General features: G+C 35.0%; 1 protein-coding gene across 8 annotated transcripts in view; it reads left to right on the forward strand.

The window, feature by feature from the left end:
• The window catches only part of EHBP1 (EH domain binding protein 1), a 323,665-nt gene that overhangs the window by 218,754 nt on the left and 85,099 nt on the right, over nt 1-19,812 (forward strand). For 7 of the 8 annotated variants that reach the window (XM_045549705.1, XM_045549702.1, XM_045549704.1 and 4 more), the window contains exons 11-14: nt 6,030-6,208; nt 6,833-6,881; nt 11,864-12,766; nt 17,873-18,016. In XM_045549705.1, coding sequence (XP_045405661.1) covers nt 6,030-6,208; nt 6,833-6,881; nt 11,864-12,766; nt 17,873-18,016 — 1,275 coding nt within the window. The remainder of the gene's footprint in view (nt 1-6,029; nt 6,209-6,832; nt 6,882-11,863; nt 12,767-17,872; nt 18,017-19,812) is intronic. The other variant, XM_045549707.1, reaches the window with a different exon arrangement.

The raw sequence follows: 19,812 nt of genomic DNA on the forward strand, positions 1-19,812 counted from the left end.
AAAGTTCCTTCAAATGTGATTTGCAGTAATTGGGGAAAGCCTCCAAGAATCAGTAGTAGAGAGACCAAACTGTCTTATAACTTTGGCTATGGTAGTATATAATCTTATTGCCCTGGACTTAATTAGCTCTTATTCTAGTTCTAGCCAATAATCTAAAATCTAACAGAATGGACAGAGGATTTTATTAACAGAATACTCTTGAGGTGTAAATTGTTTGGATCAGTTGTCCTTTTTGAATCAATTAATTAAACATACACAGGACAGTGATCTAAGCTCTGAAGTAGATAAGAGGTTGACCAAGGTATTTGGTAGTCTCAAGAAATTTACAGTTTCTGGGGAAGTCCTAAAGCTGCATTATCTTGAAATGTGAAATGTATGTTGTTTAAAATCACAGGCGTTGGAGTGAGAACACTTTGGTGTAGATTCTAACTCCTCTGCTTCCTAGCTGTATAACTTGACCTTCCTCAACAGTAAATTGGAAATAAGAGGACCTATCTCAAAGGAGTTGTGAGGATTAAATGAGCTAATCCATATAAAGAGCTTAACATTGCATGTGGCACATAGTAGGTGCTCAGTTTATATTTTATGAATTAATGAAAAATTAGTAAGCTTTTTTGTAGAGAGAAGAACTGAATGTAGTGTATTGAATGTATTGTAGTAAAAGAAAAATCTAGTAAGTGCTGAAAGAGTGATACAGAGTCAAAGGAACATTGAAAAGGACTCCCTACTGACTGGGAATTGGGAGATTACATATAGGAGATGACATTTGACTAAATCTTGAAGGCTGAGTGGAATTATAGCAGTTATACTTGGGACAGAAGATAATCTATGTGGAAGTGATGATCCATATGACCAAAGATTGGAGGTGGGGGTGCTGGGGTTTAGGCAGGAAAGCATAGCCATTTTAAAGAATGGTAAATAATCCTAGAGAGAAAACACACTGAAAAAGATTTAGTATTCAATGCTTATCATTTTGTATGTTATTGAGAGCCATTATAGACTTTGAGCTGTGCTTTAAGAAGACCGATGCTAGCTGGGCACGGCAGCTCATGACTGTAATCCCAGCACTTCGCGAGGCTAAAGTGGGAGAATGGCTTGAGGCCAGGAGTTTGAGACCAGCCTGAGCAAAAGTGAGACCCTGGCTCTACAAAAAAATAAAATAAAATAAAATAAAATTAGCTGGGCATAGTGGTGAACACCTATAGTCCCTGTAGCCCTAGCTACTTGGGAGGATGAGGCAGGAGGATCACTTGAGCCCATGATTTCAAGGCTGCTGTGAGCTATGATCATGCCACTACACTCCAGCCTGGGCAACAGAGCAAGACCTTGTCTCAAAAAAAAAAAAAAAAAAAAAAAAGACCCATGCTTATGACAATTGGTCAGTTAAGTGAGAATTTGGAAGAAGGAAGAACTATAAGGAAGATTTTATGATAGCCCAAGCAAAACAATAACAAAAAACTTAACAAAAATAGGACCAAAACTACCCATAAATTATCCAGTAAGAAATAATAGGTGAAGAATTCAAAGGTGATTCTGAGATTAAAAGTCTACACAATGAGACAATAGCGGTATCATTTGCAAACGAAATGAAAATAAGCAAGTTGTAAGGAAAGGTTATAATTAAAATTTTAAGCATATTAAGTTTGAAGTTTATATGATAGGAAGGACATGTCAACTTGAGGTAGTTTGAACTATAAATATATTGGGAATCATCTATATGGAAGTGATAGTTGGAATCCTGGGAATGAATCGGCTTAAAGTGTAGAGATAGAAAACTATTTAGAGCAATCAATATCTAGAGGAATATATGGCTGTATCAGTGGAAGAAGGGGAGACAGCAGAAGAGAAAGAAACTGTAACAATGGAATGGAAATTTCTCTATTAAAATTCAGGAAATTTTGCAACAAGTTATTTGACTAGGTTTTCTGAAAGAAACTTACTGTCATTGTTAGGAAGAATAACTAGATGGCTTTATTATCTTTAGCATTTAATCTGCTGTTAACAGAAATAATGGATTAAAATTATCTATATTTGAAAGTTCGATTCTACCTTTTATGGACAGATTTTGATGTCTTCCTATCTTTGGAAGGTAATAAATTACAGGATCATTCAGAACTTCTACTTTCACCAAAACCAAAGAAATAGATACATTACCAAGCATTGCAAGTGCCCTATTTTGCACATAGAATATCAAGGTATCAAGATTATTTTCTAGTTAAAGCTTTGTTTGCAAAAAAAAGAAGAAGAAGAAGAAGAGGAGGAGGAGGAGGAGGAGGAGGCCGTGGAGGGGGAGGGGGAGGGGGAAGGGGAAGGGGAAGGGGAGGAGGAGGAGGCCGTGGAGGGGGAGGGGGAGGGGGAGGGGGAAGGGGAAGGGGAGGAGGAGGAGGAGGAGGAGGAGGAGGAAGAAGAAGAAGAAGGAAAGAAAGAAACTTTTTATTATTTTGAAGAAATTCATGACCTTTGAAATTTTCAAAGGAGACTCCAAAAACAGGAATTCAGTGCTGATAATGCATTTATGGTAGTAATACTGTTCTGGGCACTTGGGATAGGTTAATAGATGAAACAAACTAAAATTCCTGACTTCATGGACCTTTTATTTAGTAAGGGCAGATAGATATTAACCAATAAGCATAATAAATAAAGTATATGCACCATAAGAAGATGGTAAGTAGTACCCAAAAAATAGAGCAAGGTAAGGGGAATTAGGAGTGCTGGGTTTGGGTTGGGTGATGGCGATGGGTTGCATTTTTAAGTAGGATGGTCTGAATAGGCCTAATGGGGAAGGTTGGATTGGAGTTAACTATGCAGATATCTGAGAGGAGAGCACCAGGTAAATGGAACAATCTATGCAAAGGCCCTAAGGTGGGAATGTGTCTGGAATATCCAAAGAACAACAAAGAGGTCAGTGTGGGTCCTTTTTCAGAAAGACACTGTCGCAGGTGCTGCAGACACACACACACACACACACACTCTCTCTCTCTCTCTCTCTCTCTCTCTCCCTCCCTCCCTCTCTCCCTCTCTCTCTCTCTCCCCCTCTCCCCCCCCTCTCCCCCCCTCTCTCTCCCTCTCTCTCTCTCTTTCCCTCTCTCTCTCTCTCCCCCTCTCCCCCCCTCTCTCCCTCTCTCTCTCTCTCTCTCTCTCTCCCTCTCTCTCTCTCTCTCTCTCTCTCTCTCTCTCTCTCTCTCTCTCTCTCTCTCTCTCTCACAGCTGTTCGCTATCTCCAAGGAACAAGTTGGTCAGGAAGCCTTGCTGCAGCCGTGGCTTTTAAGGAAAAACACTTGTGGAGCCAGAGGTGGTGATTTACTGAATTAGAATTACCCAAACCAGCTGCAGTATAAAGTCCTAGGTGAAGATGTATGCTGACTTGATCAGAGAAGTAAAAGAAAAGAATCTCAAAGAGAAAAGACAGTTTGGATGCATACCAAGACTTGGAGAATCACTATAAGAAAAACACTTTGTGGTGAAAGTTCTAAGACATGGGATCGCTCCCAGAAGAGAATCCACAAGTGACTCATTGACTTGCACCGTCCTTCTAAGATTGTTGAACAAGTTCCTTCCACCAATATTGACCTAACAGTTGAGGTTGAAGTCACCATCGTAGATGCTTAAGTCAACTATTAAGTATTTTAATAAGTTGGTTATCAGTTGTTTAAAAAAAAAAGGTCTTTGTGGTTGAGAGTGATCAAGGGAGACAGTGGTATTTATAATCAGAGAGATCATGGGCAGGAGAAAAGTGAGGCAGATCTTGTTACACTACGAGACAGTTACTATTATAATCCCCATTTTACAAAAGGAAACTGAGATATAAAGAAGCCAAGTAACTTGTTGCATCTGTTGTAAGATCAAAGGCTGGCTGTAACAAGGAACAAACTATTTCATCCTCTTATATACTACAGGTTTCAAAATGATTTAATTGCTAATTTTTTTATGACCCTCTGCAAAATATTAGATGAAAGGTCATCAATTTCGGGGTGAATGATCCATTTAGCAATGGCTCTACTTTAATTTTGTTTTCTTTGCAAACCAAAGAAATTTGATTTGTAATTTCATCAAAGTGTCTTCAAATTGCCTATGACCTCTTTGTTGGAAGTACATTAAGCACCCCTTAACACAATGCTTTTGTATTAGAACCAATTCAAATTTGGTTTAGTTCTTCTAGACTTTTCATATTAAGGCTTCTTAGAAACAGGGATATATTCATAAGCATAATGACATTGCTAGATATATTTTCCTTAATTCTTATATATAGAAAGCCATTCTAGATCATATGGTGATAATGACATTTATACATTACCCACATACATGCTACTGACAATTGAAATGAATTGATGTAATGATAGTTGCCGATTATTTGGCCCATGTACATGCCACCCATGCTTGGAATAAATGAATGCTTTAATAATATAATTTGATATAGAAAAACATTTAATAAAGACAATTCTTTAAGTAATAGAAAAACCTAAGAAAAAATGTTTGTGCCTAGTTCAGTGGTCCCTTAGCTTATCCATAGACAACTCTCCACTCTATTTACAGGTTAAGTGACTAGAGGGATTTGAAAGTCACAGTGGAAAAGGTGAAAAGATACTTAATAGTTTATTTTTATACATGGTAGATTGCTAGTTAAAAGAGCTAGTATTTACTCTAAAGTATGTTTACTATATTGGGAATTCCATTTTAACCTCCTTCATTTTAAGTAGAATTGATCCAAACTTGTTGATTTTTATGACCTGTGAATTTTTCAGCATTGACCGTGTGGAGGTGATTAAAGAACAGTAGTACTTTGCTAGATTTATGGTTGTTTATATAATAATTTGTTAATCTGGCAGTTAATAAAAAATGAGAAGTTACATCCTTGGTATTTCTTAGTAGTTGTCTCACAGAAGCAGTGAATGCATAAATCATAATTATGTGGATTGATGATGTTAATTGTTTGGCATTAACATGCTTTTGTCAAGTGGGGGCATCATTGGTCTTTCTTAAAGCAGTCTGATAAGAATAGTTTGTTAAACTTAAATGATATTAGGGGTAAATGTTAATAATTGTTCTCCTTTCACCCTACTTTAAAGGGCCTCTATTTTATGTCTAAATTTTATCATAGCTAGCACTTGTAATTAATAGAAGATTTAAAGGCCAGAAACAGTTAGTAGTTTTCTGTATAGTTTTCCATTGTATCAGCCCCTAAAGTTATCATCACAAAATGCAGTTATTATTCAGTAGAAGAAAAAAAGACATGGTTTTAAGAATAATGAAAGTTTAGAATAAAATCTTACATAGTCTTAGTTTTATTATCATTATTGTTCTTTTAAGTTTATGAACATGGGGACAAATATATGCTTAAGATTTAAAACATAGACATACAACTAACTCACTTCATATTCAAAAGTAGCTCTCAGTGATAATTAAAAGATATTTTGAGCATATCCAAAATATATATTGTTGTGTATTGTTGCTACCAGCACCTGACTGTTGTGAATAACTCTAAAACTGTTTTGCTACCATTAAATTTATGTATAAGAAGGATCTTTGAATATATCAGCATTGTGTTATTTGTATAAAGTACATATATAATTACTGTATTTTAAAAACGTAGGATGATTTTAATCTCTCCACTACTGAAAATTTACCCTACAGTTAGATTTCAAAGTGCATTATTTTTAAGCTAGTCAAAAAGGAACCATATTTATGCATGATTGCATTGAAGAAAATTTTTTGGGTGTGAGAGTTACACATTCAGCTTTAAATATTTAACTACTTTAACATGATGTTTCCGTCAATAAAGCTCTTGGCGTGTTCTTACGTATAAGTTTAAAATCTTGCATCCTTGTCAGGCAAATGCCATGGGCTAAAACTGAAGGTAATAACTTAAGATTTATGTCTCCTTCTTGGAGGTTACAGTTGTCATGAATTGACAGTTTCGAAGGACCTAAACTGACATCAAAGAGTTCAAATGATCTGGTTAGGTCAATTAATGTTAATTTTCATCTTCCATTAAATACTTTTAAATGTTTTCTTCTTTTTCTTTTTTCTAGCCAAGTCCTATACCAAGTCCTGTTTTGGGGCAAAAGCCAAATGCTAGTCAGTCATTGCTTGTATGGTGCAAAGAAGTTACGAAAAACTACCGGGGAGTGAAAATCACCAATTTTACTACATCATGGAGAAATGGTTTATCTTTCTGTGCAATATTACACCACTTTAGACCAGATTTAATGTAAGTGGAAATATTTTTCACTCCCTATAAATATTTTGTAAATCATAGACATTTTTAAAAAGAACATAAAATAATTTCTTAGCATGTGTCCTAAAATACTTAACTTTATGTTTCTGTTTTATTGCCCACACCTCTTGCTTTTTGAGAGAAGAAATGTATGCCAGAAGGAAAAGTTCTGCCTCTTGATACCTAAAAACAATCTTTTCTCTTTTTAAAGAAAATGGTTTTTCTCCTTAACCTCATGCAAAGAACTGACTTCAAATTATTATGAAAATTGTGTTAGTGTTAAAATGAGATGAGACAAATAAGCCTGTAGCTCTTTGTACATTGACAACAAGGGATTACCTCATAGTAAATTTGGTTGTCAAGGCTAGTCTCTGGTCCCCTGCCTTAACTTCTCTTTTAGATGGAAAGCTTCAGGCAATGAAACATGTAATCACTGTTTTTATTTATTTATTTATTTCCTTAATTTTCCACACTATTAGTTTTGTTGATTGAATTGCTGTGAAATTGCTAGTTACTCTTTGGTATTATTGCATGTCAAATTTTTAGATTCAGTTTGTTTTAAAAACAGCTGTTTTTATCAAATACTACATATACCCACTGTGCCATTTTCTCCCTCAGTGACTACAAGTCTCTGAATCCTCAAGATATTAAAGAGAACAACAAAAAGGTAAGAATTGCTGAGGAAAAAAAATACATCGTTTCAATTTTGGCTTCTCTGCAGGTTTTTATTAATTTGGAGAAAGTGAGGCTGTTTTGTAAGTCATAACTATAGCTCACACAAAGTTGTCTGCTTCCTGCAGTTCAAATAGGATGCATGGTCTACTCTGATTTACCTTGGACTTTAAAGATCACAATAAGTGCCAGGCTGGCATCAGATTATAATGTGTGTAGGACCTTCATTAACAGTTAAATAGGCTGGATGAGGTGGCTCACGCCTGTAATCCTAGCACTCTGGGAGGCCGAGGTGAGAGGATCACTTAAGGTCAGGAGTTCGAGACTAGCTTGAGCAAGAGTGAGACCCCGTCTCTACTAAAAATAGAAAGAAATTATCTGGACAACTAAAATTATATATAGAAAAAATTAGCGGGGCATGGTGGTGCATGCCTGTAGTCCCAGCTACTCAGGAGGCTGAGGCAGCAGGATTGCTTAAACCCAGGAGTTTGAGGTTGCTGTGAGCTTTAGGCTGATGCCAGGGCACTCTAGCCTGGGCAACAGAGTGAAACTCTGTCTCAAAAACAAACAAACAACAACAACAACAAAAAAACAGTTAAATATTTGTTAAAGCATATTCCTTTTATTCTAAGATTTAGCTTTAAAAAAATGTACCCAAAACTGGTGTGCCGTAACTATTATGTAAGTTTAGAAAAATATGTTAGGAAGGGATGAAAGCAGGAGCCTAATGGGAAGCCAGAGAGAGTGCCTAGGTTCTATATGTTTACATATGTTTAGATAGACAGATACTTAACACTGTGTTACAGTTGTCTCTGGTATTCAGTAACATGCTATACAGATATGTAACCTAGGAGCAATAGGCTATACTGTATAACCTAGGTGTGTAGTAGGCTATACCATCTAGGTTCACACAACATCAAAATTACATGATGATGCATTTCTCAGAATGTGTCCCTGTGGTTAAATGACACATGACTGTGTATTTTTCTATGTAATTAATTAATATACTGAGATCATAGCTTCCCAACTGGTATTGGTGAGAGGATGGAGATGGGTATTGATCCTTTTAGCCATCAGGGCAGCTGTGTAGGGCTGAGTTGCTAGACTCTCCCAGGGCTAGCTGACTGTGGCTATAGGCTGACATATCTGTTTAACCCAGTGCAAGTACAGTGTGATTTTCTATGCACAGCAAGGGAAGCACCTAACTCAGCACACAGTAGGCACTCAGTGTTCTTTTGCACTAAATTGAATTCTTCATCTGAAAAACTAATGAAATGTATTGTTGCTTAGACTAAGAACTATTAATCTATGATCTGTGGATAAAATTCAGGGGGTCCTTGAACATGGTTGGGGGAAAGAATACATTTTATTTTTATAATTCTTCAACTGAAATTTAGCTTTTCCTTCAGTTATAAGCTTAGGCAACAAACCATAATAGTATTAGCCATGCCTGAGACTATGTCACCTTTAGAAATCACAGATATTTTCACATCATGCTTACAGCTGTTGCAGATATCTCCAAATACCTTTTAAGATTATCTCTTCTTCAAAATTATATTAATTAATGCATTCACAAAAGGCACATATATTACTGGTTCCCACATTTGGTTTAACTAATATTTTTATGGTTGTATTTCTCAGTATAATTGGTTCCTTTTGTAATTCTATATATTTTATGCACATAAAACATTATTTTGAGAAGGGATCCATTGCCAAAAGGGGTCATGAGAGAAAGTGGTTAACTCTGGTTTAAAGTTTTTAACATACTTTAAATTAGATAATTAAAACCACTAGTGATAAAAAAAAGTCTTCAATTTTGATAGAAGTTCAGTTAATAGCTTATGTCTACTAAAGTGAAATGCCTTGTTTTTCATTAATTAATGAATTAATCATTAATTTTTTTCATTAATAAGAGAAGAATTTGAATGAAAACAATTTTTTTTAAGAAATGGGGTCTCATTCCGTCACCTAGGTGAGTTTAATTGGCACAAACATAGCTTACTATAACGTCGAACTCCTAGGCTCAAGTGATCCTCCTGCCTTAGCCTCCCAAAGTGCTAGGATTACAGGTGTGGGCCACTGTACCCAACCTCAAAACAATTTTTTACCTTTATTGCTCTCTAAAAGCAAAAATTTGTATAGCCATCAAAAAGTTCTTGTTTGTTTGCAAATATATATTGCTGGCCCTGTAGTAATACATTTAAAAACTGCCAAGTTTTTACCGAAATATGTCACCAAAAGTAATCTATAAAAGTCAGTATAATTTTCTTTGTAGAAATCACTCTTCTGATGAGCATGTTACAAAGTAAGTCATTCTCATGAATTGTTTCTTGTATAATTTTGAAGATCCTATGTCTATTAAAGTGAAATGCCTTCTTTTTCATTAAGCTACACACACACACACACACACACACACTTTTTTGCAGGGGGGTGGGGCATGAGATAGAGTCTCACTCTGTTGCCCCAGGTAGAGTGCAGTGGCACCATCATAGCTCATTGCAACCCCCAACTCCTGGGCTCAAATGATGCTCCTGCTTCAGCCTCCCGAGTAGCTGGGACTACAGGCACGTGCCACCATGCCTGGCTAATTTTTATATTTTTAGTAGAGACTGGGTCTCACTCTTGCTAAGGCTGGTCTCAAATTCCTGAGCTCAAGCAATCCTCCCACCTCCCAGCATGCTATGATTATAGGCTTGAGCCACCACGCCCAGCCTAAATTATTAATATATCTTAAATATGACAGTTCTTTGCCTGCATTTTCTTGCATTTGAATGAAATGCTAGGCTAATTTAAATATGTATATAAGCATTATAAAATAAAACATTATTTTTATAAAGTGGAGCTATCAACTTACTGTTCAAAATTTTGAAAAGAAAACATTGTTGATTTTACCTACCTATATATTTTTAAAGAATATGGGGAATCTCATTAAGGCTTAGGTCACACTTCTTTACATTAGTTTTTCATGAACTTAATGATAGTGAGTGTATCTTGGATTTGCATATTACTACATAGAGAAGAATATCCCATTAAAAATTGTTTTCAGTTATGTCTTCTAGGGCAGATAATCATGGCTTTTGGAAAGGCATGTAACTTTGATGATTCTATTCATTGCACTATTCAATAAATAATTGTTACATAGTTTTCCTTTTTTATCACTTGCAACTTCTTGTCTGATACCTACATTGAATATCTCAGTTGCTACCTCCAGATTACTTCAGTTTCACGCAGTTCTTCCCAAATGACCCCATGTGCCCTTAATTGGACCTAAAGTAGCACAGGAAACAATGCCTGTGTCTTAAGTTCCATGTAGATGCATAATAAATCTGGCAGTGACTCCTCCTTACCAATGAAATAACATAGGCATGAATTTACTTTGAAAGACCTCTTTTTTCTCCACACACAAACAGCTAAAAAGATAGTATGTGGTTCACCATAGCAGAAGAGGTTAACCTATGGGGAAATTCTTTTATAAAGTCTTGACCTCACTTACAAGAAACCTGGTTTGTTTTTAAATGTTTTTTAGTGCAATTAGTGTACCTAAAATGAATTGCTACATGAAGCAAAACACCAGCAGGAGTTTCCCCACAAGGAAGTTAATCATTTTCCCAGGTCTGTAAAAAGCGCTGAATAAAAAAAGATATTTACCTGTGACATCTGATCTTAACCAATATGTCAGTGTTTTAGATAATTGGGAAATGTTTAGAATACTGCCTGTGGTGCTTTTCCTGATGGTCTGCAATTGATGTCTGTCAATCAAGTTGTCAAGAAGACACATGAGGAAGAAAATGACTTTAATTTTCCTAAAACACGTAAAATAACAAACAAGCCTATACATGCACACCAACTGAGCCATTCTCTCTAGTAAATATTTTGAGGTACCTATATTATGAAGCCTAGTGCTGTGAAAATTGAAGAGGTTTTTAGTATCACAATTTATATTTCATTTTCTTTCTTACTTACTCTACTACATTTATTAAACTACTGGAAGAAGGATTAAATTCAAAGGTAGAAATGTACTTTAACATGTAAGTGCAAAAGACTGATTTCCTTCTAAATTGTTATATAATTTCATAACATTTCTTTTAAGAAAAACTTTGAATTATGATCCTAAATCTAGGTTGTTAAAAAGAATAGACATTTTATATCCCAAAGCAAGAATATATCTAGAGGATTCTTACTTTCTCTGAGAGTATATCTAAACCTCTAGCTGTATATTTTTAATGCTTCCTAGCAACACAATGTTGTTTTCAAGGGTTACTTCAGGATAGTAATAATTAATTGTAAATTGAGAAACAGCTTTGATTCTTGAAAACTAGAAAAACCTGATGTTCCACAGTCATTTAAAGGCGAACAAAAGTAATACAATGCAGCCTTACATTCTCAACTGAGTTGTACTACTCAAAACATTTCATTCTTTCCAAAATGGATGAAGTAAAAATGAAGTCACTCTTATTATGAAAGTCAATCTTAATTGAGCATTTAAAAAATGTTTCTGTGTTTTTAGGCTTAAGTAACATTTATTTGTATTTTATATTACATAATCTAGTGGTTCTTTTGACTTATCTAGCTATGCTTTTTCTTCACAAATCAGTGCAATTACATGACCATGGAAATGAGAGATTGATAGGAATGATAAAGCTCAGGATGGATTGATTAGTTTAATATTTCTTCGTACCTTAGTTCCTTATCTCAAAAATCCATTCTAAGATTTTTTTAAAAATTTAACTCATTTTTTTCTTATTTCCTTTATTGGAAAAAATATTTCAATTGTTATTTAGTAAACATTTTTCCCTTGCATGTACCCAACTTGTACCATTTCTAACTCTTAGAATTTTGTTCTTTTCTTGTGATGTAATATCAGTAACATTATGTACCCTCCAATAACAATAAAAAGCCTATTGAAATTTTGCTATTTTAAAATATATGGATTATCTGAACTATTCAATATACCTTTTGTTTTTCCTTCCTTTGAAGGCATACGATGGATTTGCCAGCATAGGAATTTCCCGGTTATTGGAACCTTCTGATATGGTTTTGTTAGCAATTCCTGACAAACTGACTGTTATGACGTATCTCTATCAAATAAGGGCACATTTCAGTGGCCAAGAACTAAATGTTGTTCAGATAGAGGAAAACAGCAGTAAAAGCACATATAAAGTTGGAAACTATGAAACAGATACAAACAGTTCTGTTGATCAAGAAAAATTTTATGCAGAGCTTACTGATCTGAAGCGGGAGCCTGAACTGCAACAGCCTACCAGCGGAGCAGTAGACTTCTTATCGCAGGATGACTCTGTATTTGTACATGATAGTGGGGTTGGAGAGTCAGAAAGTGAGCATCAGACTCCTGATGATCACCTTAGTCCAAGCACAGCCTCCCCTTACTGTCGCAGGACTAAAAGTGACATAGAACCCCAAAAGTCTCAGCAGAGCTCTGGAAGGACTTCAGGATCCGATGACCCTGGAATATGTTCCAATACAGATTCAACCCAAGCACAGGTTTTGTTAGGCAAGAAGAGACTATTGAAAGTTGAGACTTTAGAATTAAGTGACATGTATGGTAGTGATAAGAAAAAGGATATGTCTCCACCCTTTATTTGTGAGGATAAAGACGAGCAAAAGCGTCAGACTTTAGACATCAGTAGTAACGTGGAGAAAGAAAAATTAGAGAATTCTAGACCCTTAGAATGCAGATCAGATCCTGAATCACCTATCAAAAAACCAAGTTTATCTCCTACTTCTAAACTTGGATACTCATACAGTAGAGATGCAGACCTTGCGAAGAAAAAACACACTTCCCTGAGGCAGACGGAATCTGATCCAGATGCTGATAGAACAACTTTAAATCATGCAGATCATTCTGCAAAAACAGTCCAGGTAAGTGAATTAGAATGATGAATATATATATTTAGTAAATAGTTACTCTGTGTTTTGGTTTCTTTTTTGTGTTCATAGAATACAATAAGACCTTACAAATGATTAAAGATGAAGTATAATTTCCATTATAGAAAAACATGAAATATACCTGCTCTATATTTAAAGTTTATAATATAATATTTTAAGCCCACAAATAAATCCCAGTTCTCAATTTTTGTTTGTTTTTAAAGTAGTTAGTTTTTTATTAAAATATGTTAACAGCTAATGGGGTTATTACAGCTATTTCTAAATGAAAAAAGTAAATGTTTATAAATTTCTCAGTTTTAATTTCCCAAATGACAAATATCAATAAATATAACCCACATAACCAAAAGTTCTTTGGGATCTTCAATAATTGTTAAGCATATAAAGAGATTCTGAGACCAAAATATTTGAGAACCTCAGAATTACAGCATTTCTCCACAACTGTCTCTGGGATTTTCTTCCAAGTCATTAATACTCACTTCTTTACTTTACCAGAAGGTGCCAAGATTTTTAGACAATAACCTGGAATTATAATTCTTTTTCAAATAGTACTCAAGTAGTTGTTGACTGAAACATCAAGGAATTGTCATCAGAAATATTAAGCAATTTACAGGTAGAAAACTATGTCTTGACTACCACCTGAATGACAGAGATTGTAAGATGCTATCACTTATAAGTTTTCAGAGGTGTTGAGAAAAAATTTGCATCTTAGAATCAAAGAAATATAGTAGCTATCAAAGCAAGCCCCTGTTATCCTAATCAAAGGTCCTAAGTAGCTAAACCTGTCTTAAAGTTTTCAGGACAGCATAGTGTCCATACGCAGTAGATAAGCAGTAATCATCTAGTGATTGACAGTTGCAGAATTTGGTAAGCCTAAATTGTAATATCCAATACAGATTTTTCTTATAAAGCAGATTTTAAGGCAGATGTATTTAGTTAAAGTTAGAAATTGACCAATGAGAATCCAGATTTACTGTTTCCCAGTCCAGAGTATTTTTAATTTTTAAACATTGATCAATTACCAAATTCTGCAACTGTCAATCACTAGATGTTTATTGCCAATAATTAGCAGTATGACATGTTAACTGGCCATTTAAATGCTCTCAATCTTTCCTTCGACATATTAAATGAAATAATCTTTAAGAGCCCTTTTAGATCTAAAACTCTATCATACTGTGATTCTGTTCAGATGATTAAAGTGCTGTACTGGATGATAGAAGCAACATCTGTTTATAGCTCTATAGATGATTGCTCATTGGCCATCTGTTTGGTCAGAATTTTGCTTTTAGGGTACTTTAAAGGGTTTTCTCAGCACTAGTTTGGCAAAAGTAATGTCTAAGAACAAAAATTGTAATATAGTTGCTGACATTTGGCAGGTTTTTAAAATTGTATGTAGCAGCTAAATTTTAGACAATTAAAAATCTGTTTCTGGAGGAGTGTTAGCAGCCCAGAGCCCCGTGCCTGGCAGACTCAGCTGGTGGGGTGAGGTGTGAGCCCCCGTCCTAGTGCAGGTTTACAAACTCTCAGGGTACAGTGGCCCTGGTCTCCTGGGGCACAGTAGTGGGGGATGTCCCCCTACCAAAGCACGAGATGAAGTCAGGCTGCCTCTGGGCTTGGGAGGGGAGAGAGATGTCAGGTGGCCTGGGAGGGGGATGCAAGGGCTAAAATAAAAGCGTGTCAAGTAAAAAAAAAAAAAAAAAAAATCTATTTCTCTTTTGTAGTCTGTATTTCACTTCTCAGATACACATCTTTTTACATTTTAACTTCTCTGAAATGAAGATATTACAACAGTATATCAGAGTTTAATTAGCAGTGTTTGTTCTTGGTTCATAAAACAATGGTGAATCTTATAATTAATAGCATTAAGTTAGAGGAAATTTGGTAACTTAATGTGGCTTTATAGACTTAACAAAGTCATAATGGTGCCCATTTGAGTACCTAGTACACGTGATGACAGTTGTATACCTTACATATATCTCTTTTAAACTTTACAACCCATGACATAAGTGGTTGAATCCTCTTTTATATATGAGAAATCTGGGGTTTACAGAGTTACCTAAGGTCATATAATAAGTGTTAAATTTTGAATTCAAAATCAACCTTGTCTCCAAAGTCTATGCTTCCGAACTTGATGCTCACAACATTTCTTCATTTTTGACCTTAATGGCACTCAAAAATAATCATGGCCCAGATTTAAGCCAGTTACTGAAGGGCAATTTAGCAATGTTCATCAAGCTCCTCAAATCTACTTGCAGGAATTTTTCCCAAAGAGTTAAGCAGAATTGTATATAAAAATTTACCTATAAAGATATTCATAAAAACATTATTTATTATAGTAAAAAAATTGTATACAACCTAAATTTTTGATGAAATAAGACAAGTTAACTAAAGTATGATGTATCTATACAATATAATGTTAGGTAGCCAGTTAAAAATCATATTTTCAAAAAAATATTTAAGGCCATGAGAAGATGCTCACAATAGAATATTAAGTGAAAAAAGCAGGATTCTACAGTGACTATCTATGGGTGCCAGGATTACTAATTATTTTTCTTTTTACTTGTATATATTTTCTAAAATCTCTATAATGAATGTGAATCATATTTCTAACCAGAAAAAAAATTTGTGTTTATGTGCTTTTAAGGCCAAAGTGCAGTTTTTCACTGTCTATGTAGCTAGTTGGAATCACTAAAGGACTACAGAATCACAGAATCCAGAGCAAGTGGGATCTTAAAGATGATCTACTCTAAGTCCCCTCATTTCAGAGATAAGGAAACTGAGACATTATAAAAATAATAATAGTTAACATTTATTCAGTGCTTATCATCCATGTGCCAGTGCTCAGTACATTACTCTTTTTTTTTTTTTCTCTTGGAAACAGAGTCTTGCTCTGTTGCCCAGGCTAGAGTGCAGTGGTATGCATCATGATAGCTCACTGCCATCTCAAACCCCTGGCTCCAGCGATCCTCCTGCCTCAGCCTCCCAAGTAGCTGTTATTACAGGTGTGTGCCACCAGGCCTGGCTAGTTTTTTTATTTTCTATAGGGACAGGGGGTGGATCTCACTATGGTGCTCAGGCTAGTCTCGAACTCCTGAGTTCCAGTGATTCTCCCACCTCAGCCTCCTAAAGTCCTAGGATTACAGGTGCAAGCTACCATGCCCAACCCATTACTCTTATTATTTAATCTTTACACGATCCTTGTGAGAATTGGTCTATTTTTATTTTTATCCTCATGTTATAAATGAGGAAACTGAGGCTTAGAGAGATTTAGTAACTTGCCCACAATTAAGTGATGAAACTGGTATTTGAACCCAGATCTGTCTGACTCCAAAGGTCTTAAACATCATGTAATGGAATGCAGTATAGTTTTTTTTTTTGTTTTTTGTTTGAGACAGAGTCTCACTCTGTTGCCCCGACTAGAGTGAGTGCCGTGGCGTCAGCCTAGCTCACAGCAACCTCAGACTCCTGGGCTCAAGCTATTCTCCTGCCTCAGCCTCCCGAGTAGCTGGGACTACAGGCATGCACTACCACACCCGGCTAATTTTTTCTATATATATTTTTTTTAGTTGTCCAGATAATTTCTTTCTATTTTTAGTAGAGACGAGGTCTCACTCTTGCTCAGGCTGGTCTCGAACTCCTGACCTCAAACTCCTGACCTCCAGCAATCCACCCGCCTCGGCCTCCCAGAATGCTAGGATTACAGGCGTGAGCCACCACGCCCGGCCTGGAATGCAGTGTAATTTCTAAGGGACCTGCTCAGTGTTACATTGTTTGTTATTGGTGGAAGAGAGATTAACAGCCTGACTTCTTGACTGAAAATGCAGTGGTCATCTAATTAATTTTACTTGTTTTTGAGACATTGTTGATATTGTAACCAGTCGGAATGCAATGACCGATTCTATTACGTTCTATCAACATGAACTTAGAGTCTATCATTATCATTTACACATTTCATTGGTATCTATTAAGTTAAGAATTTTCATTTAATCCTCTTAAAATCTTGAGTGATAAGAATGTTCCAGAATTAGGTAGTTGATAGTTCATGATCTTGTGAATATACTAAAAACCACTGAATTATATACTTTAAGAAAAATCTTTTTTAAGATTACAGATAAAAGCTTTTAAAAATAGTTATAAAATATAAGGATCACAAAGAAACCCAAAAATGCTGTACTAATCTTCAAAAGAAAGGTAGTTTCACATAATACCAAATAAAGTAATAAGTTTACTATTAATATTTTCTTTTCCATGACTGTAAGTTCTACTTATGATTGAACCAAAGCTATACAATGAAAGGGAAATAACAGAAATTAAGTATCAGAGTAACAGCAATTACTCTGATTGGTGATTTTAGTAGGGAAAAAAAGGAATCGGGACTATAAAGAGTAGGGATATTTGTGTTTTGGGTTAATGAATTTAAGAACTGATTTCTATTTTTGACCAATAATCTGTTCTCCAAAATTACATTGTAAAATTACAGATTAATCAGGAGACTACTTTTCCAATTCTGATATGGTTAATTGTGTTGTTGTCAGGACAGTGAGCAATGGAGAAAACCAGTTTTACTTTTTTTTTTTTTTTTATAAAATATGATGTTTGAATTTTCTATAAATATTGTCAAGAATTTAAAGGATGATTGCCATAGATATTTAATATCTATCAATATACAAATTTGGAAGACACATTGTTATCAATTCTATAAAGCTATAAAAATATAATTGAACTTTTAGAAATGTTTTTGATTGTCAAATTATATTTTTGAGCAAATATGGAGAATATGTATAACATATATGGACCTTATATCTTATGAGAGTATATTCTAATAAAATTGCGACTAAATCTAATGCAGTTTTAGACAGTAAAGATATATTTTCTTTATGTCAAGATTTATGTATTCATTTCAGTTTCTAGTCAACATTAATATTCTCTATAGGTAATCTAATGATGCTACAGTCCTATTCCTGACCTCTATTACTTCAATAGATTGTCTAACCTTTACTTAGTTTACAAATGTAGATTAGATGTTCGCACTCTTTTTTTTTTTTTTTCCCCTGGCTTCTAATTCTGTGTCTTTGCTTTTAGCATCGAATGTTATCTAGACAAGAAGAACTTAAAGAAAGAGCAAGAGTTCTGCTTGAGCAAGCAAGAAGAGATGCAGCTTTAAAGGCAGGGAATAAGCAGAACACCAATGCAGCCACACCGCTCTGCAACAGGCAGCTAAGTGATGTGAGGAACATTGGTTTAAAAAACCCATGTTGTTCATTGTAATCATGGAGTTGAGGGGAATAATTTGCTTGTGTTTGTGCTAAATTATTTTTCTGCACACTCTGTGCTTTGTGGGTGCTTGGTACATTACATACTTATAGGAGCATTGTCATTATTCCTACACAGCAGTATTAGCTATGAGGAAAGGTAAGATCCTGGAATATAATTTTCACATATACATGAATAATCTGTTTTTTTTAGTTGACATTTTGTAACTGTACTTAAGATTTTATTTTGTATATGGAAGTTAATTTTATTGGAAATATTAGAATATCATAATAATGCCTGTCATTTACTGAATACTTATAAAGTATTTCAGGAACAATACTTTTTATTTTACTTCATGAAGATAGTCAAACTACTCTCCAGATGAGAATACTGAGACCAATAAGTAAGATAACTTGTACAAGGTTGTAGAGTCAGTAAATAGTGAATCCAGGATTTGAACTTGAGCCTTATCAGATTCCAGAGTCAGTGCTCTTTTCTATCATCTGATGCCATCCTGTGTTAACTACATTTTTATACATGTGTTTGTGTAGTGCTTCATAGATAATAATGAACATACAATAATAGAAGCCCTTAAATTTAGGGGAACATGAACCTCTTCCTGAATCTGAAAACTCTGATAATTCTGCCCTACCACCAAACGCACATGTATATAAAACAGCATGTTCTTTTTAAGGTTTTGTAGATACCAGTTTAATAACCTCTAACCTTGAGTGCTTTCACATAGATTTTTTCATTTATTCATTGTCACAATTATATGAAGTAGGTATCATCATGTCCATTTTACAGATGAAAAAACTGACACACCAACAAATTAATAAATTGCCCATAGTCACCCAACTAATAAAAGACAGGAATTGAATGAACCTAGACAGTTTGACTTCGGAGATTATATTCTTAAAGCATTGTCTTATGTTTCTTTCCTTGTTTACTTTTCTAACATCCTTGTGATGTAAGACTACATTTTATTTTAGAGATGAAGAAAATGAGTTAGGAAAAGCTGTTTAAATTTACCTAGGGTCACAAACAATGGTAACTTAAACTTAGAATTCAAGTTCCTTGACTCTTAAGGCTGTTTGTTCTTTCATTCAGTTCATTTGTTTATTGGTTCAACCTTTCAACACATATTTTCAGTCATCTCTTCTGTACAAGGTATCACTAATTTAAACTTTTTATTTCCCAAATGAAACTTAAACTTTTAGCCAAAGTGTATTACTGTGAATTCAACATCAGAAATTAATTACTAAAATATCTTTTATCCCAAGTCTGTGACATCTTATTATATCTACAAAGTCTGTAACTTAGATTTTAAGATAAGTAATGCTGGTAAGGATTTTTTAAGTTAGATACTCTTTTACTGTGCTGGTAGCACGTAACTTAACACACCTTTCTGGAAAGCAGTTAGATTTCTTCAAGAAATGCTCGTTCCTTTTACCCGATAATTCTACTAACCAAGAATGATATGCAGATTTTCATTACAATATTATTTATAGCAGCAAAAATTTTTAAATGGCCTAAATTCTCAAAAACCAGGGAATAGGCTGGGCGAGGTGGCTCACGCCTGTAATCCTAGCACTCTGGGAGGCCAAGGCGGGTGGATCACTCGAGGTCAGGAGTTCGAGACCAGCCTGAGCAAGAGCGAAACCCCGTCTCTACTAAAAATAGAAAGAAATTATCTGGCCAACTAAAAATATATATAGAAAAAATCATCCAGGCATGGTGGCGCATGCCTGTAGTCCCAGCTACTCAGG

Source organism: Lemur catta, chromosome 4 (genome assembly GCF_020740605.2).
Source record: "Lemur catta isolate mLemCat1 chromosome 4, mLemCat1.pri, whole genome shotgun sequence".
Taxonomy (NCBI): Eukaryota; Metazoa; Chordata; class Mammalia; order Primates; family Lemuridae; genus Lemur; species Lemur catta.